At 44.1% G+C, this 27,857-nt stretch overlaps 2 protein-coding genes across 3 annotated transcripts; one reads left to right on the forward strand and one right to left on the reverse strand.

Moving 5' to 3' along the window:
* Positions 1 to 849: 849 nt before the first annotated feature.
* Positions 850 to 2,515, reverse strand: ROMO1 (reactive oxygen species modulator 1). The gene is made up of 3 exons (XM_025876727.2): positions 2,358 to 2,515; positions 2,040 to 2,170; positions 850 to 1,039 (listed from the first exon to the last, which is right to left on the reverse strand). The coding sequence occupies exons 2-3, from the start codon at positions 2,168 to 2,170 to the stop codon at positions 931 to 933; spliced, it is 240 nt and encodes a 79-aa protein (XP_025732512.1). The 5' UTR covers positions 2,358 to 2,515; the 3' UTR covers positions 850 to 930.
* On the forward strand, positions 2,483 to 27,813 carry NFS1 (NFS1 cysteine desulfurase). Of its 2 annotated transcripts, XM_025875785.2 has the most exons (13): positions 2,483 to 2,617; positions 3,226 to 3,335; positions 4,060 to 4,176; positions 5,808 to 5,891; positions 12,815 to 12,967; positions 16,108 to 16,201; positions 16,870 to 17,004; positions 20,318 to 20,475; positions 21,161 to 21,266; positions 21,346 to 21,427; positions 22,317 to 22,400; positions 22,800 to 22,889; positions 25,062 to 27,812. In XM_025875785.2, the coding sequence occupies exons 1-13, from the start codon at positions 2,521 to 2,523 to the stop codon at positions 25,123 to 25,125; spliced, it is 1,374 nt and encodes a 457-aa protein (XP_025731570.1). In that variant the 5' UTR covers positions 2,483 to 2,520; the 3' UTR covers positions 25,126 to 27,812. The 2 variants fall into 2 exon arrangements, with proteins under 2 accessions (XP_025731570.1, XP_025731572.1); XM_025875787.2 differs by lacking the exon at positions 12,815 to 12,967 and having other exon boundaries at positions 25,062 to 27,813.
* The last annotated feature ends 44 nt before the right edge of the window (positions 27,814 to 27,857 follow it).

Here is a 27,857-nt window from a genome sequence, read left to right on the forward strand (position 1 = left end):
GCAAAGATGAATGTTAAAAAGAGGTGGCAAAAGAAAATTTCCCCACTGCCACAGAATGGAATTTGGGTTGTAAATGATATTAAAGCAAATGTAATAAAAGTAACTTGAATAGTGTGACAGAAAATAAATGAATTCTCAGTGAATCTTAACAGGTAATCCATTCCTGAGAGAACATCCCACTCTGGGAAATCTAGCTGTTGTAGCTATTCTGGTAGTGTCCTCATGACCCCCCCAAATATGCCAGTGTAGTTTATGTCCATCATAACATTACCATTTTCCTTGAGGGGCAATGCAGTTTAAAGCACAATCTGTCAAGGGCTGTGTGGCCAGAGTAGGGGAGAGGCACTTGTCCTTATTACAAGGAACCTACCTTAGGAACCCAATTAACAGAATTGTATGTGGGGGGTTGGGTCATTTTATACAACTGACATCCTCATGGATGGCTGGTTAGAAAATTGGGAGGTTTATGCCATTAAGCTATATTGTGTCAGTTTGTTTCCCAGTGGATGGTTCTTTTTCTGCTTAAGTCTGCACAAAACCTGAAGGATGAACATATCTTTGGAAATGAGACTTGGGTTAACACTACCTTTTGCAGTGCAACTTTGAGGAAATCTAGACTTAGTTCTTCACCTTTAAAATGGTGAGAACAGCATCAACCTTATGGGGCTGAATAACAAGAGTTTATTAGAATCTACACAAAGTTCCAGGCATGGAAAATTTTTCTAACTTTGGATTAACAAAGACTGGATTTAAGAAACAGACCCCAAACCTACTCATTGGCCCATCTCAGCAGCTTTCTCTAAGCTGGGTATAGGCAGAAAGAAGAAAAAATGCCTTTAACACTCCAACTACTCAAAGACTTGTTTTATTATAGTACATGAGCTGGGACTGATGGGAAGGAGTAGCTGTACTGGGCAACCACTGCCCTTATTAGCATCGGATGCCCATCCCGATGGCCATGAATGTGCCAAATGTGCCGCCACTCTGCATCATGGTTTTCCCGATGCCGCCCATCAGCTCCCGACCCCGCATTCCGATCCTAAGAGAGGAAGAAAATATGGAGCCAACTGGGAATAAAAATACAAGAAACAGCATTAACTGCCCTTTTCCAATTTGTTTTCAAAGTAAATCAAGCACTCTTGAAGTTGTGCAAGACATTATCTATTCCCACCCGAGGCAGGTAATGACTAGAAAAAAGATGCATCAGGGTCTCTAGGGGTATTCTGATGAATATCCTATGACCTGCCTTCAGCTTGTGGGAGGCAACTGATGCAAAGTATATAGAGAAACTAGTTTTTTGTTTTGCTTTTACCTCCAGGATATATATACGTACACACACACCCACAGTCTCCAATTTGTCTTTCTGATGGTTTCCTGGTTTTAAAGCAATGATTGTGGAGTCAGATCTGTGTTCGTGCCCCAGCTCTACAATTTACAGGTTGTGCTAACTAAAATGGGGATCATAACCACAGAACACATGCAGCATTTGGAACAGTGATTCACACTGGGTAAGTGCTCAGTAAATGGTAACTTACATCGTGGAAAAATGGGAATAATAATCTCTACTACATGTGAAAATGACATTTAGGATGTAGGTGTAGAGTTTATCTGCTCCCGTATCTATACCTTGTTTGCAGTACAGTAAAATTGCTCAACTTTGTTTCACTATGCGCAACTGGAAAAAACAGCGACAGCAGCAACAACCATTTATTGCGCACTTAATGCCACATTCTGTCCTAAGTTTGCTCTGATTTGATCCTTACAACTCTATGAGGTAGATACTACTGACCTCTTTCTACACTTAAGGAAACCCAGACTCTAACGTGCTTAAGGTTACAGGAGTAGAGTCAAATTTTCTGACATTGTTTGAATCAGAACTCGTATTCTCAAGCGCCGAGGCAAGGTGAGTAGGAAATCAGTCTCGCTCCTTAAACGACAGCGAGGGAATTGAAGTAGGCTCTATCCAGGCTACCGGCCAAGTGGCGCGGGACGGGAAGGTCCGGTAGTCCCGCCCAGAGATCACCGCCCGCGCCCCTCACCTGAGACAGGAAAAGGTGCCGAAGAGCGCCCCGGCCGCCATGCCCACTGCGCAGCCCATCACAAAGCCCATCTTCACGCGATCGAAGCAGCTCGGCTGGGACTGTCCGTAGGGCCCCACGGCCACCGGCATCTGCGGGGTTCGAAGGTTAGGGGAGTGTGGGCCTAGCCGCCTGCCCGAGTTGGGCTGGGGCCGGAGGAGGAGGGTGGGGAGCGGATCCAAGGGTTCGGGGAAGTCCAGAGAGGAAAAGAAGCGCGTAGCCCGACTCCATCACCCTCTTAGCGTTCGGGTCCCCGCGCCGGGGCGCCCCCCACCTCACCTCGCTCGCGGCTTCGGTCGCTCAGCTCTACGTCTCACACAGAACGCGAGGCGGAGCGCGTCCGCAGTGGAAGGAATTGTTTCCGGGGCACGGAGCAGAACTTCCGGGACCGCGTAGCTGAGGACTGCCGCCGCTTCGGGCGGGGGGCTTTGCCTGCGGGACCATGCTACTGCGAACCGCTTGGAGGCGGGTGGCTGCGGCTGTGCCGGTCGCTCCGGGGCCCAAGTCCGATGCTCCCACTCGGGGGCTGCGCCTGCGCGGTACGCTCCGGGCCCTGCTCGCCGCCACCGTCCCTGCAGGCGCGGACCTTCCCCCTTGGGGTGGCGACGCACCTGAGTATTAACGGAGCCTCCCTCTTCCGCCCATTACCCAGACCCCCTGACCTGCCTTCTGGCTGCACCCCTCAGACTTCCCCAGGCTTGCCCTCAGACCCATTGACTCCGCCGCGTCGCCCTTTAGATCCTGCCCCACAGGCCCTCGGATCCTTGGAAGCTCGGTCGGCCTTCAGACCTCTCCTGGCCAACTTTAAGAGATGCTAGTCATCCAGCCAGTAATCTTTGAGGGAGATCTTACCTACTCTGTCTCCTCAGTCCTTGTAAATGGCTTTGCCCTTTCGGATCCCTCCCAGCTCCCAACGAAGCAATTCGAATATTGTCCCAACATCCCCCTCCAAGATCATGCATGGTCTGTCTCCCTTTCTTTTACAGTTTAACTTCTGTGATGTTTTTTTCTTTTCCTTTGAGCTTCAACCCCAGCATCCTTTCAGCTCATCTCACCTCCATCCAGCTTTCACCTTCTGTCTTGGATACCCTGCGTCCATAGGTTTTCTCACGCTTGGCCACTTCATACCTTTTTTTTTTTTTGTCAGTTGTAGACCATTCTCCTCAGTCGGCTGTTCCCTCAGATACAGCCACTGCCCCACAGGCGGAGTCAATGCTGCGACCTCTGTATATGGATGTGCAAGCTACAACTCCTTTGGTAAGGATAGAGGGACAGCTTTCCCCAATGCTATTTATAACAGTTATATTGCAGAACTGACAATGCACAGAAATGACTGGATCCTGCAGAAGTGAGAGCCGTTTCGAAGTGTGTGTTGGGAAAAGCAATGAGCCAGAAGTCAGGAGGTTTAAGTTGTAATAAACTAGAAATGGCTCTACTACTTACTAGCTATTGACCTTGGTCAAATCACTTCAGTGTAGGCACTATAGTAGGAATAAAAGCATAGGCTCTGGAATTAGCTGGATTGCTACTTACTATGTGAATTTGGGTAAGTATTAAATAGATTAAAAGACATAAAGCAGCCCTTTAAACAGAACTTGGCACATGATAAGCACTTCAATATTAGTGGAAGATTTCATCAACATGTGGACTCTTGTCATATCCTGGCTCTTATAGATCCCATCACCTGGTAGGAATGGAAACACATGCAGAAACAGCTGTCAGGACAAGGCAAAGTTTGTAGATTACCTGAGGAGATGGTAGAATAATCATCTGGTAGAATGATTAAAGGTGGGTTGAGAGTGGGAGTATATTAGGCTGATATTTGTTTAGTACCTGAGGGGATGGAAGAATGTTTGAAGCTCAATCTAGGCAGTGTCTGAATGGTTGGGAGTGTGTTGAGGCAGGTTGGGCAGGTCTGAGGGGATGGAGTGGGGCCTGAGTGATCTATGGACTCGAGACTGATCTATTCTGTTGTGCTCAGGACCCTCGGGTGCTTGATGCCATGCTCCCTTACCTAGTCAACTACTATGGGAACCCGCACTCCCGGACACATGCTTATGGCTGGGAGAGTGAGGCAGCCATGGAACATGCTCGCCAGGTTAGTATAGAAGATTCTAGGAGGTTCTGATGTCAGAGGTTCGGTGGACTGGGAGGTATTTCCTTGATAGCTCTGGGTGGACGTGGAAGTGGTTTGGGGCTCTTTCAGAAAGAGATTTAGAGAGCAGGCCTTGGAGTCTCTCTAAAGGCATTTTATTAATTTTTACATTTCCTAACTAAATGAACTTTGGAACGTTATCTAATTTCTCTAAGCCTCAATTTCTACACATTGAAAATGGAGATTCTAACAGTTCCTATTCCTTAGGGGTTTTTTTTTTTTTTTAAGATTTTATTTATTTATTTGACAGACAGAGACACAGCGAGAGAGGGAACACAAGCAGGGGGAGTGGGAGAGGGAGAAGCAGGCTTCCTGCTGAGCAGGGAGCCCGATGCGGGGCTCGATCCCGGGACCCTGGGATCATGACCTGAGCCAAAGGCAGGCGCTTAACGACTGAGCCACCCAGGCGCCCCTCCTTAGGGTTTTTGTGTGGATTCAGTGAGATACTGCTGATGATGTGTTTATTAACACATGCTTATCCATACTAAGAGCTCCATAAGTGCTTTTTATTTTATTATTTTATTTTTTTTAAGTAGGTTTCATGCCTAGCGTGGAGCCCAATGTAGGGCTTGAACTCATGACCCTGAGATCAAGACGTGAACTGAGTGAGATCAAGACTCAGTTGCTTAACTGACTAAGCCACCCAGGCGCCCCTCAATGAGTGCTTTCTAAAAAGCCAGTATTGTGGGGCGCCTGGGTGGCTCAGTCGGTTGAACATCAGATTCATGATTTCAACTCCGGTCAGGATCTCAGGGTTGTGAGATGGAGCCCTATGTTGGGCTCCACACAGTCATGCTCAGTGGGAAGTCTGCAAATAAATAAATAAATAAATAAATAAATAGCCAATATTGGGGCACCAGTATTGGGGCACTGGCTCAGTCAGTAGAGCATGTGATTCTTGATCTCTGGATTGTGAGTTTGAGTCCTGTGCTGGGTGTAGAGATTACTTAAAAATAAAATCTTCGGGGAGCCTGGGTGGCTCAGTCAGTTAAGCTTCTGCCTTCTGCTCAGGTCATGATCCCAGGGTCCTACTTTTTATTTTAGATTTTATTTATTTATTTGACAGAGAGAGACACAGCAAGAGAGGGAACACAAGCAGGGGGAATGGGAGAGGGAGAAGCAGGCTTCTCGTACAGCAGAGAGCCTGATTTGGGGCTCGATCCCAGGACCCTGGGATCATGACCCGAGCCGAAGGCAGACGCCCAACGACTGAGCCACCCAGGCGCCCCTCCGGGGTCCTACTTAGTGGGGAGTCTGCTTCTCCTTCTCCCTCTGCCCCTGTTCCTGCTCGTGTTCTCTCTCTCAAATAAAATCTGTAAAAATAAATAAATAAAATCTTTAAATAAATAACCATTATTGTTATTATTTTGTATTAGGCAGGGAAAGAGCCTCAGATCTGGGATGGAACTGAATCTACCCATTGTCTGACCCTAGTGGATGCAGAGCTTCTTCCTGGGCGGTTGATAGGGTGCAGTGGAGCTTTTTTTGAACCAGAGCTCCTGTCCCAGCTGTGTCTGCAGTTGCATTCCTGCCTGGGGAACTGATGTCATTTATCTCTGTTTCTTGGTTTGCAGCAAGTAGCATCTCTGATTGGGGCTGATCCTCGTGAGATCATTTTCACTAGTGGCGCTACTGAATCTAACAACATAGCAATTAAGGTAAGAAAACCAGAGGGCATATCTGGGCTTTCCTGACTTGGGAGATGGTGTCCCTCCATCATTTGGGCTCATAAATGTATTTCCCAGCTACCCACCCCTACCCTATTTTGAAAAAAGACACAGGCAAACATACGCTTTTTCTAATTTGTTGCTTCCTTCAACCCTCTGTGATCTACTCCATCTTAAATCTTTGTTCCTGTTGAACTAAGTTTAGTGAGGTAGTCGGACATGAAAGGAGGTGGCTCTTTAACCGTTAACCACTGGTGTTATGGGTGGCAGCTACTTCAGGGAGTGGATAATGGTGAATCAACCCTTTTCCTCATCCTTTTTTTCTTTTAAGATTTTATTTATTTATTTATTTATTTATTTATTTATTTATTTATTTATTTAAAAAGATTTTATTTATTCAGGGGTGCCTGGGTGGCTCAGTTGTTAACTGTCTGCCTTCAGTTCAGGTCATGAGCCCAGGGTCCTGGGATCGAGCCCTGCATCAGGCTCCCTGCTCGGTGGGAAGCCTGCTTCTCCCTCTCCCACTCCCGCTGCTTGTGTTCCCTCTCTTGCTGTGTCTCTCTCTGTCAAATAAATAAATAAAATCTTTAAAAAAAAAAAAAAGATGTTATTTATTCATTTGAGACACAGATACAGAGAGAGAGAGAGAGAGAGTATGAGCAGGGGAAGAGGCAGAGGGAGAGGGAAAAGCAGGCTCCCCGCTGAGCCAGGAGCCCAATGTGGGGCTCGATATCAGGACCCTGGGATCAAGACCAGACGCTTAACCGTCTGAGCCACCCAGGCGCCCCTAAGGTTTTATTTTTTTTAAGTAATTTTTATATGCAATGTGGGTCTCCCACTCACAACCCCCAGATCAAGAGTCACACGCTCTACCGACTGAGCCAGCCAGGTGCCCCTTCACTAACCTTTTGATCTAATCACAGTGACGTCCAAAATCCATTTGCAACTGGGCATGCTTCTCTGCTTCTTGTTACCAGCTTTACCCTTATATGTGTGGTTTCAGGGCTGCCCTCTTCCCACCTTCCCTTTTCTTCTGATGAGATGTATTTGCAGCAAGTTTTTCTTGTTTCTTTTTTTTTAAAGGTTTATTTAAAAAAGGGGGGGTGCACCTGGGTGGCTCAGTTAGTTAAGCGACTGCCTTCAGCTCAGGTTATGATCCCGGGGTCCTGGGATCAAGCCCCACGTTGGGCTCCCTGCTTGGCGGGAAGCCTGCTTCTCCCTCTCCCACTCCTCCTGCTTGTGTTCCCTTTCTCGCTGTCTCTCTCTCTCTCTCTCTCTGTCAATTAAATAAATAAATAAAATCTTAAAAAAAAAAGATTTATTTATTTTAGAAGGGGGAGGGGCAGAGGGAGAGAAAGTCCCAAGTTGACTCCATGCTGAGCACAGAGCCCAGCATGGGGCTCAATCCCGTGATTCAGAGATCATGACCTGAGCTGAAACCAAGAGTCCAACCAAGAGTCCAACATTTAACTGACTGTGCCACCCGGGCACCCCTTTTTAAAAATTTTTAATTTGTGAAAGATTTTGTGTGTGTGTGTGTGTGTGTGTGTGTATATATATATATATTTTTTTTTTCTTTTTGAGCGAGCACGCACAAATGGGAGGTGGTAAGGAAGGGCAGAAGAAGAGGAGAGAGAGACTCTCAAGCAGGCTCCGTGCCCAGCCTGAAACCCAGTGCAGGGTTTAATCTCATGACCCTGAAATCATGACCTGAGCCAAAATCAAGAGTTGGATGCTTAACCAAGGGGTGCCTGGGTGGCTCAGTCAGTTAAGTGGCCGATTCTTGATTTCGGCTCAGGTCATGATGTCTGGGTCCTGGGATTGAATCCCATGTTGGGCTCCCCACTCAGCAGGGGTCTGCTTGAGGATTCTCTCTCTCTCCCTCTGCCCCTCTCTGCACTTGCTTGTGCTCTCTCTCTAAAATAAATTAATAAATCTTAAAAAAAAAAAGAGTTGGATGCTTAATCGACTGAGCCACCAAGGCGCCCCAGGATTTTATATTTTCAAGTAATCTCTACACCCAGTTTAGGGCTTGAATTTATTTATTTATTTATTTTTAAAGATTTTATTTATTTATTTGAGAGAGAGAGAATGAGAGATAGAGAGCACGAGAGGCAAGTGGGTCAGAGGGAGAAGCAGATTCCCCGCTGAGCAGGGAGCCCGATGCGGGACTCGATCCTGGGACTCCAGGATCATGACCTGAGCCGAAGGCAGTCGCCTAACCGACTGAGCCACCCAGGCGCCCTAAGGCTTGAATTTATAACCCCAAGACCAAAAGTTGCATGCTCTATGACTGAGCCAGCCAAGTGCCCTTCCTGTTTCTTTAGATGTTCCCATTTTGAGGTATTGGTTGCTGTGCTTCTGCAGGCCTTCACTGCATTGTGGTGTCTCTCCTGATTGGATGGGGGCCCCCAAAATGTGGGGTGAACCGATTGGGTTGAAGTCGGTGGTGCGGGTGGTGAAAGGTTGCACCTGAGGCAGAACAAAGGCGATAGAAGTTTATTGAATACCCAGCAGGGGAGTGGTGGGCAGGGCAGCAAAGGAGAGATGGTCTGCAAGAAGGCAGTGGGTGGGGGCTACTTTTTGAAGGGGAGGTGAGGAGGTATGGGGATAGATGGAATTTCCCCCTTTTTTGGCAACTGTGCCTGGTTGTGAGTAGCTTATTGTTTAGTTAGGGCCTCTGGATATTTTGAGGTGGGTCTCCTGATGTCTGTTTTCAGCAAGGGAGTCACTGTGGGCCCTTTTACCTTGATCAGGTCTCCATTGCTCAAGCCTGTTGTCTAAAAGCAACCTCTACGTTCATCATCCATTCTGAGATCAGTCACTCTATCTTTGGGTCTTTGGTGCTAACAAAAGTAAAATTCCACTCTCGGTAGTCATGCTGGTGTTTTTCATGCAATTTAATCACATTGGATTGGGCCTGGTTGCCAGGACCACTTGTGTAAATACCAAGGCTCTGAGAAAGTGTGTACTGCTCTAGGTTCAACTGTCTCCACCTCCTCTCACCTTTGTCTCTCAACTGTGCTGCCAGTATTGTTTCTTCTGAGCTTAGACTGTGTGTAGGGGGCCTGGGAGGAGGTCCAGAGTTGTCAGCACCCTGCCTGATTCTGTTAGCCGGAAGGTGTCCTTCCTTTGGAATGCAGAAACCACAGAACCAGGGTGGAGATCCCTCCAAAAATGGGGATGATTTCTGGAATGGGGAGCGTTTTTAAAACTGAAAATCTCTACTGTCCCCAAACCTAGAGGCCAGGGATTGCTAAGATTAGTTGTATCAATTTTCCCCTTAGTCTCCTGAATGGGTAAATCTGTTGTTACAGGATTCAACACTGTGGGTAACTGAGATAGGAGAGAATAGAAAGGGGTGGGGAACTTTTCTTTTTTCAAGTGAAGTGAAAGTTTATTAAGTGAAGGTGAGAACAGAAAGGAAAGAAAAAAAGCTCTCTAGAGTGAGAGGGGTCCTGAATGGGTTGCCCAGGGGTGGGGAACTTTTAAATGTTTTCCTTTTTATGTTCCTTATACTCAAGAACATACAGTTTTTATATAGTTATAGTTTTGGCCTAATTCGTTTTACATTCTGCTTTTTTATTTTTATTTTTTAAATTTTTTAAAAAGATTTTATTTAGGGCACCTGGGTGGCTCAGTCGTTAAGCATCTGCCTTTGGCTCAGGTCATCATCCTGGGGGTCTGCTTCTCCCTCTTCCTCTGCCTGCTCCTCTCCCTACTTGTGCTCTCTCTCTCACTCTGCCAAATAAATAAATAAAATCTTAAAGAAAGAAAAAAGATTTTATTTTTTTACTTGAGAGAGAGCAAGCGCAAGTGGGAGGTAGAGAGAGAGGGAGAAGCAAACTCCCTGCTGAACAGTGAACCCGATGCAGGGCTCGATCCCAGGACCCCAGGACCATGACTCGAGCTTAACCGACTGAGCCACCCAGGCACCTCTATATTCTGCCTTTTTTTTTTTAAGATTTTATTTATTTATTTATTCGAGAGAGAATGAGCAGTGGGGAGGGGCAGAGGGGGAGAGAGAGAGAGAAGCAGACACTCCCTGCCAAGCAGGAAGCCTGTTGCAAGACTTGATCCCAGGACCTGGAGATCATGACCTGAGCCAAAGGCAGATGCTTAACTGTCTGAGCCACCCAGGTACCCCTATATTCTGCTTTTTAAAAGATTTTATTTATTTGAGAGAGAGAGTGTGATGGCAGGGAGGGTGCAGGCAGGGAGCAGAGGGGGAGGGAGAATGAGGGGAAAGAATCTTCAGCAAATTCCACACTGAGCATGTGGAGCCCAGCGAGGGGCTGGATCCCAGGACCCTGAGATCATGACCTGAGCCAAAACCAAGAGTTAGACTCTTAACTGACTGAGCCATCCAGGCACCCCTATATTCTGCTTTTAAAGTAGTATTCTATTATAAGCTTGTGGGGGAAATGGGGTTGCATGGTTTTTGTTTTGTTTGTTTTAAGTAGGCTCCAAAGATTTTGTTTATTTATTTGAGAGAGAGAGAGAATGAGAGAGAGCATGAGAGGGAAGAGGGTCAGAGGGAGAAGCAGACTCCCCGCTGAGCAGGGAGCCCGATGCGGGACTCGATCCCGGGACCCCAGGATCATGACCTGAGCCGAAGGCAGTCGCTTAACCAACTGAGCCACCCAGGCGCCCTGTTTTGTTTGTTTTAAGTAGGCTCCACACTGGGTGTGGAGGCCAATGTACAGCTTGAACTCACGACCCTGAGATTGAGACCTGAGCTGAGATCAGGAGTTGGAGGTTTCTTTTTTTATTATTTATTTTTTTGAAAGATTTTATTTATTTATTTGACAGAGAGAGAGACAGCGAGAGAGGGAACACAAGTAGGCGGGTGGGAGAGGGAGAAGCAGGCTTCCCGCTGAGCAGAAAGCCCGATGTGGGGCTCAATCACAGGACCCTGGGCTAATCACCCTAACTGAAGGCAGACGCTTAACGACTAAGCCACCCAGGCGCCCCAAGAGTTGGAGGTTTAACCGACTGAGCCACCCAGGTGCCCCACCGCATTTTATTTCTTTTTATTTTTTTTCCTTTAAAAAAATTTTTTTTAAAGATTTTATTTATTTATTTGAGAGAGAGAGAGAGCACAAGTAGAGAGGAGGGGCAGAGGGAAAGGGAGAAGCCAACTCCCTGCTGAGCAGGGAGCCCCACATGGGGCTCGATCCCAGGACTCTGAGATCATGACCTGAGCTGATGTCAGATGCTTAACTCACTGAGTCACCCAGGCATCCCTCAAACTTAATAATTTTTATTTTTATTTTTTATTATTTTTTTAAAGATTTTTTATTTATTCATTTGAGACACAGAGAGAGAGAGAGAGAGCATGAGCAGGGAGGGAGGCAGAGGGAGAGGGAGAAGCAGGCTTCCCGCTGAGCCAGGAGCCTGATATGGGGATTGATCCCAGAATCCTGGGATCATGACCTGAGCCAAAGGCAGACGGTTAACCATCTGAGCCACCCAGATGCCCCAAACTTTATAGTTTTTAATATAACTACCTTCTTTTTCATGGAGTTGTGTTATCATACTTTACTATTCATTTCTCTGTTGTTGGATGTGTTTAATCTTTCCTTTTTTAAAAATTTTAAATTCAATTAGCAATAATCTTTCCATTTTTTTTAAAGATTGTAAATACAGCAAAAACATATTCCATCTCTATAGCTTGACCTGTCTTTTGAAATATTTCCCTAAGGTAAATCCTAAAATGAGGAATCACAGTTAAAGACTGTGAATACAGCTTTTAAGACATCTTTCTAAATGATTTTCTGAAGAGATGATAGCATAATTACTTCCATCAGCAAGGAATGAGTGAGTGAGTTTTCCTTCTACACTGGCAGCTTTGGGTATCAGTGTCACCATATCTGCATGTTTTACTATTAAGTGGAAATAAAGAGAAGCTTTTTCCTGGGATGCAAGGATAGGCATGTTCCCTATTTTCTACTTGTGGTATCATAAAAAATATATTTTCTTATATAAAATATTCCTGGCACAGAGCCTCAAAAATCCTTGGATTTCCTGAATAATAGAAGTGTCTTTTGTTATTCATAACAAATCCCTTTGGACCTTCTGAATTTATGGTATTGAAGTGACTCATGTGGACTCTTGGTTGCAAGGGATTGGCTGGCTGCTCCAGAAGAACAAAGCTTATGATTAGAGGGTTGGAACTTTCAGCCCTACTTCCCTCAGTGCAGGAGAGGGGAACTAGAGATTGAGCTCAGTCCTCTGGCCAGTGATTCAATCAGTCATGCCTTGGTAATGAAACCCCCATAAAAACTCCAGACAGTAAGGCTCAGAGGATCTTCCAGGTTGGTGAACTCATGGATGCTCTGGGCAGGTGGCATGCCTAGATTCACAGAGACAGGGCATGGAAACTTTGTGCCCATCCCCTCCTCAGGCCTCGCCCTATGCATCTCTTCCATTTGACTGTTCCAGAATTGTATCCTTTATAATAATAGTAATAGCGTAGTGTTTTCAGCGAGTTCTGAGAGTCATTTGGGTGAATTATTGAACCTTAGGGGTTATTGTATCCTTTATAATAATAGTAATAGTGTAGTGTTTTCAGCGAGTTCTGAGAGTCATTTGGGTGAATTATTGAACCTTAGGGGGCTGTGGGAAGTCCAGAATTTGTAGCCAGCTGGGCGAAAGTACTGGAGGCTGGCTTGTGACACCTGGGCCTTGTGGCTGACATCTGAAGTGGGGTTAGTCTTGTGGGACTGAGCCCCTTAATCTGCAGGATTTGACTAACTCAAAGTAGTGTCAGAATTGTTGATTGTAGTACATTGGTGTCACAGAATTGATGTTGGAACATACAGCTCTTTCCCACTTTTTCTTTCAAGTGGGATTGAAGTCCTTGCTGTTTCTCTGAGTATACCTTCCTTCCTTCCACCACCACCAATTTTTAGGGGGTGGCCAGGTTCTATAGGTCACGGAAAAAGCACTTGATCACCACTCAGACAGAGCACAAATGTGTTTTGGATTCCTGCCGTTCACTGGAAGCTGAGGGCTTTCAGGTCACATACCTCCCGGTGAAGAAGAGTGGGATCATCGACCTGAAGGTAGGAGTGGCTACTGGTAGGAGGGGCAAAATAGGAGGGGCTTGACTTCAGCCTGTAAATCTGTCTTCAGCCTCAGCTGGAGCTTGAAGGACTAGATCTAATGGTGAGGGGGAGCTTAGAGAAATAGGCCTGGGAGAGAAGCTGAGCATATATTCCCCCTGAGTGTGCACTATCTTCTTTTTCTCTGGAGGAGTTTTTCTCAGCTTTGTCAGTGCTTCCTGGTTTGTCTGAGGGCCACTGGGTGTGTGTGCAGGATGCTAGGGATTCAACACTCACCATGGAGAAGCTCTGGCCTCCTTCTCCCCTGTACTGATGTTTCTCATCCCTCTAAAGAGAGGTGTAGTTTTTGTGAAGAATATTTCCCTTTGTGGCCCATATCCTTATCTGTACATTTTGGGTAGGGAGTTCATGCATCTTGTTCACCAGATTTTGGATACCAGCATCCCTAGTCAAATCCTAAGATACAGTTTATGGACAGAGCCATGTTACATGCAAGTAGAGATCATTTTACTTCATTTCCACCCTGGATGCCTTTATTTATTTATTTTTTTCTTGCCCAGTTGCCTGGCAGGAGCTTCTAGTACAAAGTTGAATAGAAGTGGTGAGAACAGACCCTCATTTTGTTCCTGATCTTGGGTGAAAGATTTCCCCATTATGTATGATGTTAACTGGATTTTTCATAGCCATTCTTGCATAAATGTCCTTTATTAGATTGAAGAAGTTCTCCTCTAAGTCTGTTGATTTTTGTTGTTGTTGTTATCATGAATGCATTTTGGTTTTATCATTTGGTTTTTTATGTTTATTGAGGTAGTCATGGGGTTTTATTCTCTATTAATATGGTGTATACATTGATTGATAGCTTGCTGGATTTGGTTTGCTAGTGTTTTTTTGTTTTGTTTTGTTTGTTTTTTAAAGATTTTATTTATTTAAGAGAGGGAGAGCAAGGGCAGGTGGGAGAGGGAGAAGCAAGCTCCACGTTGAGCAGGGAGCCCAGTGCGGGGCTCAAACCCAGGACCCTGGGATCATGACCTGAGCCGAAGGCAGACACTTAAATGACTGAGCCACCCAGGCGCCCCAGTTTGCTATTGTTTTGTTAAGGATTTTTGTTTCTATAGTCCTCAGGGATCCTGATTTGTAGTTTTCTTGTGATATCTTTGTCTGGTTTTGATACTCAGGTAATACTGGTCTCAGAATAGACATGGTGGTTGTCACCTAGTGTTCCAATATTGTTGACCACTGTGCCCCTTCATAAAACCCTCCCCTTCAGCCACACTGCCTTCACATCTCCCTGATCGGTCCTGGCCAATCCTGTTGCGGGCCTGTTCTCTCATAGCCCCGTACCCTTGGTATCTTCTCCTTTTCTTTGCACTTTCCTTAATTCTCTCCCTCTTTTAACCACTTAACTCAAGTTCAGCTCTTTGCTGAAATTATTTTGGCTGCCCCAACCCCGATTAATATCTTTTTTCTCTAAATTCCTTAAATTCCTATTGTTTTTTACTACTGTGCTCTGTTATATGTTTATGTCTATCTCTCCACTAGGTTAAGTCTTTTGAATACTAGGAGCATGTATTTTCTGGCTTTTTATTTCTCGTAATACTTAACATGTGCTTTTCTTTCGCCTTATAGTATTTATTATTCCATAGAGCTTGGCACTAGGGATAGCGGGATGAACAAGACAAGCTTAGTCCCTGCCTTCAGGGAGCTTACATTCTAGTAAAGGGGACAGTTAACATATAAACAAACATATAAATGAAGTAGTTACAAACTGGGATAAATGCTATGAAGGAAGCAAACAAGAAGCTGAGAGAAATACGACATTGAGCCCCTCTAATAGACCAGTGTCCGGGAAAGCAAGATATTGGGAGGCTGATTAATAATTCCATTATGAGAAACATTTTCGTCCAATGAGGTCCCTACCTCAGTGTTGTCACCAATAACCTTGTTTTTTGCTACTTACTTTGTTGTTTGCAGCTTACTCTGACAACCTTAGGAAAGGTTCTCTCTCTTTTTTTTATTAAACTTTTAATTTTTAAGTAATTGTAGATTCACATGTGGTTGTGAGAAATAGTACAGAGAGATCTCATGTACCTTTTACCCATTGTCCCTCATGGTGGTAGTATCTTGAAAAAGTATAGTAGAATAGCACAACCAGGGTACTGACATTGACACAGTCTGCCAATCTTATTCTCATTTCCCCAGTTTTACCTCTACTCACTCATCACATGTAGGTTTGTGTAACTACCACCACCATCAAATTAGTTTTATCACCACAGTGATGCTTCATGTTGTTCTTTTAAAACCACTAATTTGGGGGTGCCTGGGTGGCTCAGTCAGTTAAGTGTCTGCCTTTGGCTCAGATCATGATCCCAGGGTCCTGGGATTGAGCCCTGCATTGGGCTCCCTGCTCAGTGGGAAGCCTGCTTCTCCCTCTCCCACTCCCCCTGCTTGTGTTCCCTCTCTCGCTGTGTCTCTCTCTATCAAAAAATAAATAAATAAAATCTTAAAAAAAAAAACCCACTAATTTGAACTCCATTTCTTTAATTTTGTCATTTCAATAATGTTATATAAATGGAATCATAAAGTATGTAACCTTTAGGGACTAGCTTTTTCATTTAGCGTAAGTCTTTGGCAAGTCATTTAGGTTGTTAACATGTCTCAGTAGTTTGTTCTTTATGTTGCTGAGTCCTAGTCCCTGTGGTGGTTCAACAGTTTAACCATTCCCCTGTTGAACGACCTCTGGGTTGGTTCTAGGTTCTGGCTGTTCTGACAAAAGCTGCTATCAACATTTATGTATAAGTTTTTTGTGTGAATCTGTTTTCATTTCCCTGAGATAAATGCCCAACAGTGCAATTACTGGGCCATATGGTAATTTCATGTTTAGTTTAGTAAGAGACAAAAACTATCAAACTGTTTTCCAGCGTGGCTATGCCATTTTACGTTCCTACTAGTAGTAATAACCAAGTGTGTGAATGATGCGGTTTCTCTGAATCCTTGCCAGTATGTGTTGTCACTATTTTTATTTTAACCATACTGATAAGTGGGTGGTGAAAGGCCCCTTTCCAAGACTAAGCTTGCCTACATTCTGAGTTAGGGAGGACTTTGTTGGTACTATATAGTCTCCTTGCTCCTGATACTCTTAGGAACTAGAGGCTGCCATCCAGCCAGATACCAGCCTGGTCTCAGTCATGACTGTGAACAATGAGATTGGAGTGAAGCAGCCCATTGCGGAAATAGGTGAGTACCATGGGTGGACCTTGATGCTTGCCCACCACTGGGATCCATATGAGGAGCCAGAGTGGTCTAGGAGGGAGATCAAGGGAAAGGGAGTTTTAGTTCCTTGTTCAAAGACCTATTGTGTATGGCATAGCAGTATTTGAATCCAGGTCTAGTATTCTTTCTGTTCTTTTCATTTAACTGCAATTGCTGCCCAAAACAAAACACCGCCCTTTTTTCTCTTCCTTTTTCACCTTTGTCACTTTAGTACATCTCTTTATTATGCTCACTTAGAGCCCAAGACTCACCCTGTAACTCCTAAGGCACATTAGCAAATAGCTCTGCTAATCTTTGCTTCCTTTAAATTAAGAAAGATATAAAAGTTGGTCTGATATATCGAAAGGCCTGTGTTAACAAGGTAAGAAGAGTCTTACGCATCAGAATATCAGGGATGTTTTGATTTGGTGATGTGTACTTGCCCTTACTTTTTCTAGTGAAGGAAACTAGCTGAGAATGACAGAGAGAGTGGGAGGAAGAGAGGAAGGGAGAGAGCGAGAAGTTATTTACTGTATGGCTAAAGGGTAATGCCAGATGCAGTTTTGCCTTAGAACTCAGGGTGTGTTGTTGGGTCACTGCCAGGTGACTTCCCAACATTGTGCTATGATTCTTCCCTTCTGTTGTTTCCTCAGGGCGGATTTGCAGTTCCAGAAAGGTATATTTCCATACCGATGCAGCCCAGGCTGTTGGAAAAATCCCACTTGACGTCAATGACATGAAAATTGATCTCATGAGCATCAGTGGTCATAAAATCTATGGTCCCAAAGGTACCAGCCTCTCCTAGAGTTCCTTCTCTCAGACCTCACAGTAAACTCCTTGATAGATGTTTCTTGAACTTATTTGAGACTATCGTTGCTCTCAGAGGAAGTTGTACAATCATAGTGTCTTGCAGAATGCAAGTGTCCTTTAGCAATAACCAAGAATACTTGCGTATTTGTAGACTCTTGCAGTTAACTGTATATAGCAGTCCATTGTTCCATGATCTCTTTAGAAAATCCTTAGAGGGGCGCCTGGGTGGCTCATTCGTTACATGGCTGCCTTCGGCTCAGGTCATGATCCTAACCTACTTCTTACTCTCCCACTCCCCCTGCTTGTGTTCCCTCTCTTGCTGTGTCTCTCTGTCAAATGAATAAATAAAATCTTAAAAAAATAAAGAAAATCCTTAGAAAGCAAATGAAGGTTAATTTGGTTGAGGATCAAAGGGTTTTATCATATCAAATTTAGCTAGATAAGGCCAGCTATCTTGTCTGCCCCACTATGATATTCAGAGCAATGTGCTTTGAGTCCTTCATTCCCTGTGTCTTTCTGTAGCCTAGGGGAAGATTGGGCTTTTACATCTCTTTTTTTATTTTATGGTGTTTATGCCTATATTTAATGTGTTCCTGTTAGTCTCTCAAGGATACTTATCTGTTCCCTATGGTCCTATTGGCCCAGGATTGTTTCCTAGCTAGAATTCTTTTCACTCCAATCTTGTTTTCTATTTTATGGAGGTAGCCATAAAATTCCTCTCTCTCTGAGGTGAGGGCCTGTGGGGGTTGGTAATGCTGGTACACTTTCTATATCCATAGGGTATGTCATTGGGGTATACACCCTGAGGAGAAAGCTGATAGCTCCTGGAAATATGTAAGATGGCTTCTTCTCAAGGTTCCCAGAGGTTATCGAGTGTTTCTGTGAGCTAGTATTATAAAAAACACAATAGGCATTCTATCTTTAATCAAAATGTTGCCTTTATTGGCTTTTATTATGGATATATGTATTTTGACAAAACCAATTGAGCAGAAGCTCTGATCAGCATTTAAATGTGTATATGTATCTCTCACTATCCAAACTCCTGCTTTCTGAAATCAGGATCTCAGTGGATTTAGATAACATGGCATCTTTCACTATCCAGATGTGGGGTCAGAGCCTGTGCTCTCTGAACTTGGGAACTGCAGAGAATCACATAGTGAGGATACTTGAATCTGATGAGGAAATGAAATATTTCTTAATTAAGTGTAGTTTGTTCTATAAATTATTTCAAAACTGGGGCCCTTTGTAATAAATTTGGGGTGTACTGCCTTAGTTTTGGTAGTTAGTACCTACAATCTCTGCCTAAGAAGTTGTTCTGCAACTTCTTAGTCGCAGATGGAAGAAGATGAACTTCACCAAGTGACCACTCTGTTTAAAACCTGTGACTACTTCGTGACTATCTTTGCACATTCCTGGTCATATTTTGGCATGAAATTCCTATAAGTTGGTTTGCCAAGTCTTAAGTATATACATTTTTTTAAAAAAGATTTTATTGGGGCGCCTGGGTGGCTCAGTCGTTAAGCGTCTGCCTTCAGCTCAGGTCATGATCCCAGGTCCTGGGATCGAGCCCCACATCGGGCTCCCTGCTCCTTGGGAAGCCTGCTCCTCCCTCTCCCACTCCCCCTGCTTGTGTTCCCTCTTTCGCTGTGTCTCTCTCTGTCAAATAAATAAAATCTTCAAAAAAAAAAAAAGATTTTATTTATATTTATTTGAAAGAAAGAGAGAGAGTGAGAGAGAGCGCACAAGCAGGGGGAGGAACAGAAGGAGAGGGAGATAATCTCCAGCAGACTCCTTGCTGAATGCAGAGTCTGACATGGGGCTCAGTCCCACAACCCCGAGACCACGACCCGAGCTGAAACCAAATGTCAGACACTCATCCGACTGAGCCACTTAGGCGCCCCTTAAGTTATATACGTTTTTAAGCTTTGATACACTTTGGGAGAGTGTGCTAATTTTTAATTCCACTCTCATCTTTCTGTTTTCTTCCCCCAAAGATTTTTGGTTTTGTTTTGTTGTTTTTTTTAAGATTTTATTTTTATGTAATCTCTACATGCAACGTGTGGCTTGAATTTATAACCCCGAGATCAAGAGTCACATTTTCCACTGACTAAACCAGCCAGTCACCCACCCCTTTAAAAAAAAATTTATTCTGGGGCTGCCTGGGTGACTCAGTCGGTTAAGCGTCTACCATCAGCTCAGGTCATGATCTCAGGGTCCTGGGATCGAGCCCCATGTCGGGCTCCCTACTCAGTGGGGAGTCTGCTTCTCCCTCTCCCTCTGCCTCTTCCATTTGTTCTCTCTCTCTCTCTCTCAAATGAATAAGTAAATCTTTAAAAAAAAATTTTTATTCTGTTTAGATGAGGTAATATATTTACATGGTTCCAAATTCAAAAGCTACAAAAAAGTACAAGGCCAGAAAATCTCTCACATCTTTCTACCATTAATGTAGTTCTCCTCTGGGGAGGCTGTTTTTTGAATATTTTTCTAGAATTATTCTATATGTTTACAAGCACATATATATTTTCCCTCCTACCCCTATGTTTTTACTAAAAAAATAGCATGGTATACTCATTGTTCTGAATCTTCCTTTCTTCACCTAATAATGCTTTTTTTTAAGGAAAGTACAAACTTTATTCAGATTTCACCCGTTTTCTAACAATGTATCTTAGAAATTTTACAGTGGCAGTACAGAAGGAGCTTCCTCTTTCTTTTATACACCAGCTTTGTGTTTCATTGTGTGGACTATATCATAATTTATTTGCCCATTCCTCTGATGATGAATATCTGAGTTTCTGATATTTTGCTCTTATGAATAATGATACATTGCATGATGTCATTTCAGACATGCATAGGGAGCTAGTTTAAACCATTTGGTCATTACTCCTAGTACTTACCTTCCTGATGTTAAATTTTTTTTTTTTAAGATTTTATTTATTTATTTGACAGAGAGAGACACAGCTAGAGAGGGAACACAAGCAGGGGGAGTGGGAGAGGGAGAAGCAGGCTTCCCGCTGAGCAGGGAGCCCGATGCGAGCCTTGATCCCAGGATCCCGGGATCATGACCTGAGCAGAAGGCAGATGCTTAACAACTGAGCCACCCAGGTGCCCCAGTAATTTTTATAAATATTATGCTTTTACTGCCATTTCTCCTTTTCCTCCATTTTTTTTTATTTTGAAGAATTTCAAGCTTACAGAAAAGTTGAAAGAATATTTTGACCCCTTTTGAAAGTGATACTTTGTTTCATCTGCATTTTTCTTTTTTTCTCTTTTGTAACAAACTTTGTTTCCCAGGGGTTGGTGCCATCTACATTCGCCGCCGGCCCCGTGTGCGTGTGGAGGCCCTGCAGAGTGGAGGGGGGCAGGAGCGGGGTATGCGGTCTGGGACAGTGCCCACACCCTTGGTGGTGGGGCTGGGGGCCGCATGTGAGGTGGCACAGCAAGAGATGGAGGTATGGGGAGGGCAGTTCCCTTCTGCAACTTCTTCCCCTGTTCGGGTCTCCTATTGAGGCTTCTCAGCACAACTCTGCTAGAAGAGGAGGGTTAGGAAACCCATCCTTGTCCCAGTACTGCTGGCATCTTGTTCTGTGGGAGGTGTTATGGGCTCCAAAATCCAGGTTCTTTCAGTAGTTACCGGCTTATTTATTTCTAGCTTATTCGAACCATGTGTCCAGTTATTTTATTTATTTTAATTTAATTTAATTATGTTAGTCACCATACAGTACTTCATTAGTTTTTGATGAGTGTTCCATGATTCGTTGTTTGTGTGTAACACCCAGTACTCCTTGCAATACGTGCCCTCCTTAATACCCACACTGGGCTAACCCATCCCCCCCCCCCCTCCAAAACCCCCCGTTTGTTTCTCGGAGTCCATAGTCTCTCATGGTTTATCTCCCCCTCCAATTTCCCCCCCTTCATTTTTACCATGTGTCCAGTTATTTGAGCACCTTTGCATGCCAGGTACTGTGCTCAGTACTGGGCATACAGTGATCTCCATTTGTACTCCATGAGTAACACAGGATGATAGGTGGGCCTGATGCACAGTCACTTCTGAGCACAGGAGTAGGGCTCCTCATCTTGTATGTTTCTGAGCTGTTAATGGTCACTGTGCTTAGTCCTCCCTTGCCTGCTCCTCAGTATGACCATAAGTGGATCTCAAAGTTAGCAGAGCGGCTGACACAGAAGATAATGAAGAGCCTTCCGGATGTGGTGATGAATGGCGACCCTGAGCACCATTACCCAGGTATGGAAATGCCCTTTCTATCCCCATTCTGGAAGAGCCTAAGACTTTGAACCTCCTCTTATAGTGATTCTCTCTCCAGGCTGTATCAACCTCTCCTTTGCATATGTGGAAGGGGAGAGTCTGCTGATGGCACTCAAGGATGTCGCCTTATCCTCAGGGAGGTGAGTTGGACTGGATAGACAGGGGGGACCTATGATAGGGTTCATTAGCCTGGCCCCTAAGTGGTGTAACAGATTATTAAGCTTCTTAGTGTGGAGATGACAGGCACGAGCTCCTGGTTAAGTGTAAAGGTCAGTTTGTAAGTGCTGATTTTTTAGTTGGCTTGGCACTGGCTGAAGTTTGCCACCTTAAGAAGGCTTCCTGGGGTAGAATTTTGTGCCTTTTGTGGCCCCAGGAGATGCGTGCATCTGTTCTAGTGTTACACTAGCTGTTCTGTTGCAGACCTCCAGAATTGAAGGATGCTCCAAAGGCCATCAAAGGTTTAACTGCCATCTAGGCTGGTACTGATGGTGTGTTCAATCTTAGGGGAGTGAACACTTGGTTCTCTGCTGCTCCTGGTTGTCAGACCCAGCTCATGTGGTATCATGTTCTTTCATACTTTGGTAATGTCCTTGCCCAAGAAGGATATCCTCCGTAAAGTCCAGAGGAGGAGCTAGGTTCACATTCCAGAAAATGCAGGCAGCATTGGGCCCTTTAGCTCTCCCAGATTAGAATGTCTCTTTTATCTCCATGTAATGACTTCAAGGACCTGGGGGTGGGAGCAAGACTAGGGGTTTGTGGGGGCGCCTGGGTGGCTCAGTTGGTTAAGCGACTGCCTTTGGCTCAGGTCATAATCCTGGAGTCCCGGGATTGAGTCCTGCATTGGGCTCCCTACTCAGCAAGGAGTCTGCTTCTCCCTCTGACCCTCCTCCCTCTCATGCGCTCTGTCTCTCATTTTCTCTCTCTCAAATAAATAAATAAAATCTTAAAAAAAATAAAAAAGACTAGGGATTTGTGACTAAAAGCAGTTGTCGATGATGAACTGAACAAGGTCCTTGTCTTTCTCCTCAGTGCCTGCACCTCTGCATCCCTGGAGCCCTCTTATGTCCTTCGAGCAATTGGCACTGATGAGGATTTAGCTCACTCTTCTATCAGGTCAGTCAGTTGAGCTGCCACATTTATGAAAAGCATCCTCTTTTGTATTATTCATCTCCTATTATAGTCTCCTCAGACTTGTTTTCCTTATCCCTTCTTGATTCTTCTTGAAAGTTTCTAGAGCAGTGGTTCTCAGACTTCATTGAGTATCACTTGGGAAGTTTGTGAAGATTTCTGAGTTCCACACTCAGAGATTCTGATTCACTAGGACTGGAGGAGGTATAGGAAACTTCTCTGGTGACGTGATTGTGGGTGATCCACAGACCCATGTTCTGAGAAACTCTGGCTATGTTCTTTCCTTGTCTTTTGTGGAATAGATCCTCATTGAGTATTTGCTGAATGAATTTACCCTGGTGCCAGAGTTCAGATGTGGAGCTCTTCTCTTGTGCCTTTTTTTAGGTTTGGCATTGGCCGTTTCACTACAGAGGAGGAAGTGGACTACACAGTAGAGAAGTGCATTCACCATGTGAAGCGTCTTCGAGAAATGAGGTATGCACTATGCACCAGAGAACCTTTGGAAGAAATTGTAGTGCTGGCTCCTCTCTTTTCCTCCAGCTATGTATTCACACTGCCAGAAACCAACCTTTGAGAATACTTGGATTTTAGGATTTAAAAGTTCCACAATGTTGGGGCCCCTGGCTGGCTTAGTCGGTAGAGCATGTGATTCTTGATCTTGGGGTCATGAGTTCAAGCCCCACATTTGGCATGGAGCTTACTTAAAAATACATACATACATACATACATACTTATATACATAAATAAAAGTTCCACAAAGCCAGACAGTGGATCTCCTTGGCTACTTGTTTTCGGAATGGGACAAAAGTGTTTTTAAAAACTAAAGAACTATGTAAATTCAGATGTTTTTCATTATTATAGTATTAATATCAATACAAAATTAGCGATTTTTAGACTAAGTAGAGGAAAACTCTCTTTAAGATACGGATTCTTAATTTGGGTTATGTGGCTAGACTTTAGGAGGTACATGATAGCCCTGAAATTGTATGCTAAATATTGTGTTGTTTTGCATTTTCTTTGAAAGAAAGTTCATAGTTTTCATCAAATTCTCAAAAGGTTAAGAACTACTCTTCAGAGTGTTCTTTGTGAAGGTGCTTTATAAGCAAGGTCAAGAATGCTTTGTTAGCCAGTTGCCACCGGGGCTTCCCTTAATAGCCATACAGCTCTACTTCTTCTTGGGGACATTGAGGACTCTGGAATTTTTCAGAGTCTGGCTCCATCCTGGTTAAATTCAACTTTCAGGATTCTCTTGGTCTAGTTATTGAGAGTGAGGAAGTTTGGGTATATGCCCTTCTTCCCTTTATGAACTTTCCTAGGCCTTTCTGGGCTCTGGATTTTCCTTCCCAGGGTCTAGTTGTATTGCTTAAATATCTACAGCTTGCTTAGTTTTCTTAGGCTCAAGATTCCTCCTTGGCTTGGCTTTTTGGTACTCTTTGGCACACTCAAAGGGCATTTCTACTGACCATGCTGCAAAGCCTTATTCTTCTTATTTGTGGCTTCAGCATCTTCACCCTACTGAATTCAGCCTGGTCTCATTAGCCCTCAGCTAAAGCTTTACAGTGTGAGTCTATGACAATAAGTGACCTCTAAAGAGAAAGGACAGAAAGGAGATGGCTAATTTTAAGAGCCATGGAAAATGTCATACATAGAAAGGCATGCTGGGAATGCATGGCATAAAGGAGAGGGATAAGCAAAGAACAGAATGAAATTGGGTAGAAGAATATTAACTGGGGAAATCCAAACCAGAATCTCATATTCATAACACATTGAAGTAATATCTGGTCTGGGAATGTTATCTAAGGCATTGAAGCTGAAGGGAGTCAGAGCTTAGCAGATTTACCAGCAGCAGTTCTTGTGTGAGATGGGATGCTCAGTTCTAATATCCAAAAGGTACTTTTGAATTGGAACCAGGGATGTTGGAAGCACAGTCCAACTCTGGGGAGATGAGGCTGATAGGAATTGGTTAAGGGTGCTACATACCTAGGTAATTATGGCTAAGCTCTAGACCTAACAGAGAAGTAGAGCAAAACCCAGAAAGAAGTGTGAAAAGTGGTCCACATGTGATAGGGATGAGTAGAGAGGCTGAAACTTGCTGCTTACACAGGTTCCAAGGGTCTTGGTACTACCAGGGAAACTGTGTCCATAGTCTGTCATGAATGGGATGAGAGCTCCTTGAATATGACCACAACCTGATGCCACTGGCTTGGCCCCACTGGAGCTGAGCCTGGGCTATCCAGTTATTGTTTGTTGGCAGCTATGGAGAGGCTAAAGCTGACAAGGATTTAAAGAGAGCTGGGAGGGCGTCTGGGTGGCTCAGTTGGTTAAGCATCTGCCTTCAGCTCAGGTCACGATCCCAGGGTCCTGGGATCAAGTCCCACATCTGGCTCCCTGCTAAGTGGGAAGTCTGCTTCTCCCTCTCCCCCTCCCCCCGGCTTGTGCTCTCACTCTCTCTCTCAAATGAATAAAATCTTTAAAAAGAGAGAGAGAGCTGGGAAAGACTTGCTAACCACTATGTTGGGTCTGTCAGGGCAAGAAAGTGGAGAGACAAGAATGGATGAAGAGAATTCATGGCTCAGGGTTCAGAGACCAATGTCGGTTGTTTCCTGTCTAAGCCCTTACTCACCCAATGTCTCTTTCTTTTGGCAGCCCTCTCTGGGAGATGGTGCAGGATGGCATTGACCTCAAGAGCATCAAGTGGACCCAACACTAGAAGAGTGAGCCTCTGACTTTGTGCTGACCTCGCTTCTCCTGCCTCACCAACCCATGCACATCTGGATACCTTGTTATACCCAGTGGGTATTTCATGTTCAAACCAGAATTGGTGTAGCCCAGTTGACTTCAGCATCAGCCCACCGTCAGACTAAGATAGAAACACAAGAATACTATCTTTCCTGAGCCTCAGCTCCTTTGGTGGGGAACACTCACCATTTCTCTCCAGGAGTCCTTCTCTGGTCTTACGGTGAATGGATGTTCTTGGTGGGGAAAGCCAGAGGAACTGGAAGAAGGTTCTTTGTTCAGAGACCTCAGTGCTCTATGTGGACATTTGAATTGTTGCTTACTACTGTTCAGCAAGACTAATTCCTTCAGGAACACGCATAATCGACTACTATTTAATTTCTTTTTTGGCTCCAAAGCCCACCTCTTCATGTTGATTATAGACTGACAGCAAGTTTCTTAGAAGGCTTGTCTACTGTTCTTGCCCCCCCTTATTTTTTTTGACCTAATGGAGCTAGAAATATCTATATGACTCCACCTACTATTCTAATACTTTGTTTCTTTTTAAAAATTGTTAATTTGCAGATTAGAGAAATAAAATCACCTTCCTGTATTTAATTTGTGACTTCATGAAAGTCTCAGAGAAAATTCCAGCCTGTGGTTGGGAATCAGGAACAAACTACCACTCCACCGGATTCCCATAAATGACTTTTTAAGGAGGTGTTACATAAGCAAAAACATGATTTCCAGCCATGGAAAGAACTAGAGATGAATGAGAAATGAAAAGGAGCTGGAAGAATAAAGGGCCTGAGGTTTAAAAAGGCATGATGTGTTTGAGAAACCAGTAGGCTAATATAGCTAGAGTAGTTCTTCCATTTGTGGGTCTGACACTATAGGTGAATAGTTACCAGCACTAAAAAAAGCAAGAGAAAAAAATTGAGTACATCACACATATTTTAAGTAGTTTGCTTGCTTATTTATTTATTTATTTATGAATAAGTAGGCTGTACAACAAGCGTGTAGCCCAAACCTCTGACCTTGAGATCAAGAGTCAGACGCTTAACCCACTGAGCCACCCAGGCACCCCTTATTTATTTATTTTTAAGTAATCTCTACATCCATGTGGGGTCCAACCTTCAACCCTGAGATCAAGAGTCACGTGTTCCACTGACTGAGCCAGCCAGGCGCCCCTTAAGCATTTTATTTTGATTTTATATTTGAATGTGTGTGTATACCTGGTTGCAAATGTATTATGTGAGTGATGGTCAAAAAAGTTTGAAAGCTACTAGCTAGAAGTATGGTAAATGCAGATGGATGGGGGAGGAGGTTTTTAAACAATTTTTTTAATTTGAATAATTTTAGATATAAAGTTTGCAAAGATAGTACAGAGTTAGATGTCCATCACCCAATTTCTTCTAATTTGAACATCTAATATAAAACTCCCATGGTATATTTGTCAAAACTAAGAGATTAACATCTGTACATTACTAACTTTAGATTTAATTCCGATTTCACCAGTTTTCTCACTAATGCCCCTTTTCTATTTCAGGAGCCAATCTTGGATACAACATTGCATTTAGTAGGTTTTGTTTTCAGTGCACTGTACTATACTTGCAAAGAGTATATATAACAAAGTATAGGTTCAGTTTAAAAAGGTGGCCTGGGGGGCGCCTGGGTGGCTCAGTCAGTTAAGCATCTACCTTCAGCTCAGGTCATGATCCCAGGTCCTAGGATCGAGCCCCACGTCGGGCTCCTTGCTCAGCAGGAAGCCTGCTTCTCCCTCTCCCTCTGCCTGCCACTCCCCCTGCTTGTGCTCTCTCTCTCTCTGTCAAATAAATAAAATCTTTAAAAAAAAAAGTGGCCTGGTTTTCTAATTTGCTGTTTTTGGCATACGGGGCTAGCACCAGGCAAGTCTACCACACAAGTCTTCCCCAAAAGTTGTTGTGGGAACTTAGTCCCTGATTTTCTTGCTCACTTGTCTCCTCACTTTCTGATTTGGAAGATAGTTTAATTTTGGTGATAGTCATCATGTTGTTCAAAACCGGGCTCTGTGCTCCAGAGCTGAAATAGAACGCAAAGGTAGAGATTTGGGCTTAAGAGGAAAGACAGTTTTATTACTTCCAGGCAAAAGAGGCTGCAGCAAGCTAATGCCTTCAAAACTGCAGCCTTGCTCTGTGTAAAAGGCTGAGGGGTTTATAGGAAAATACAGGGTCTGGGCGGTTTGGATAGAAATCTGATAGTACTGCCAGCCCTATTGGTTATGTCTTCAGAATGGTTTCATGACTAATGCTGGCAATGGCCATCTGAGTCTCATTCCTAAGTATACTTTGAGGTAAGCAAGATGTCAACATTGATGTGCAGTTCCTGGAACAAAGGATTCTACAGAAAAACAAGTGAAGGGAAGAGAGAAGCTCTAAGAATGAGGAAGAGTGGGGGGGGTAATTGTTCAGTTTAAGGTCAGTCTTGGGGTGCCTGGGTGGCTCAGTCGTTAAACGTCTGCCTTTGGCTCAGGTCATGATCTCAGGGTCCTGGGATCGAGCCCCGCATGGGGCTCCCCGCTCCCTGGGAAGCCTGCTTCTCCCACTCCTACTCCCCCTGCTTGTGTTCCTTCTCTCGCTGTGTCTCTCTCTGTCAAATAAATAAATAAAATCTTTAAAAGAAAATAAAGTCAGTCTTGCTGAAGCATTAATGTGTCCATCTTAATTTCCATCCATCTTTACGTTTCTA

The sequence above is a fragment of the Callorhinus ursinus genome, unplaced genomic scaffold (genome assembly GCF_003265705.2).
Source record: "Callorhinus ursinus isolate GAN/ISIS: 27379988/994484 unplaced genomic scaffold, GSC_fseal_2.0 scaffold38, whole genome shotgun sequence".
Lineage (NCBI taxonomy): Eukaryota > Metazoa > Chordata > Mammalia > Carnivora > Otariidae > Callorhinus > Callorhinus ursinus.

Bases quoted from the DNA above. Each gene is read 5' to 3' on its own strand.
- ROMO1 (XM_025876727.2), bottom strand. From the start codon at position 2,170: ATGCCGGTGGCCGTGGGGCCCTACGGACAGTCCCAGCCGAGCTGCTTC. The intron at 1,040-2,039 runs GTGAGGGGCGCG...TTCCTCTCTTAG, and splicing joins GGCACCTTTTCCTGTCTCAG to GATCGGAATGCGGGGTCGGG.
- NFS1 (XM_025875785.2), top strand. From the start codon at position 2,521: ATGCTACTGCGAACCGCTTGGAGGCGGGTGGCTGCGGCTGTGCCGGTC. The intron at 4,177-5,807 runs GTTAGTATAGAA...CTTGGTTTGCAG, and splicing joins CCATGGAACATGCTCGCCAG to CAAGTAGCATCTCTGATTGG. The intron at 17,005-20,317 runs GTACCAGCCTCT...TTTGTTTCCCAG, and splicing joins TAAAATCTATGGTCCCAAAG to GGGTTGGTGCCATCTACATT.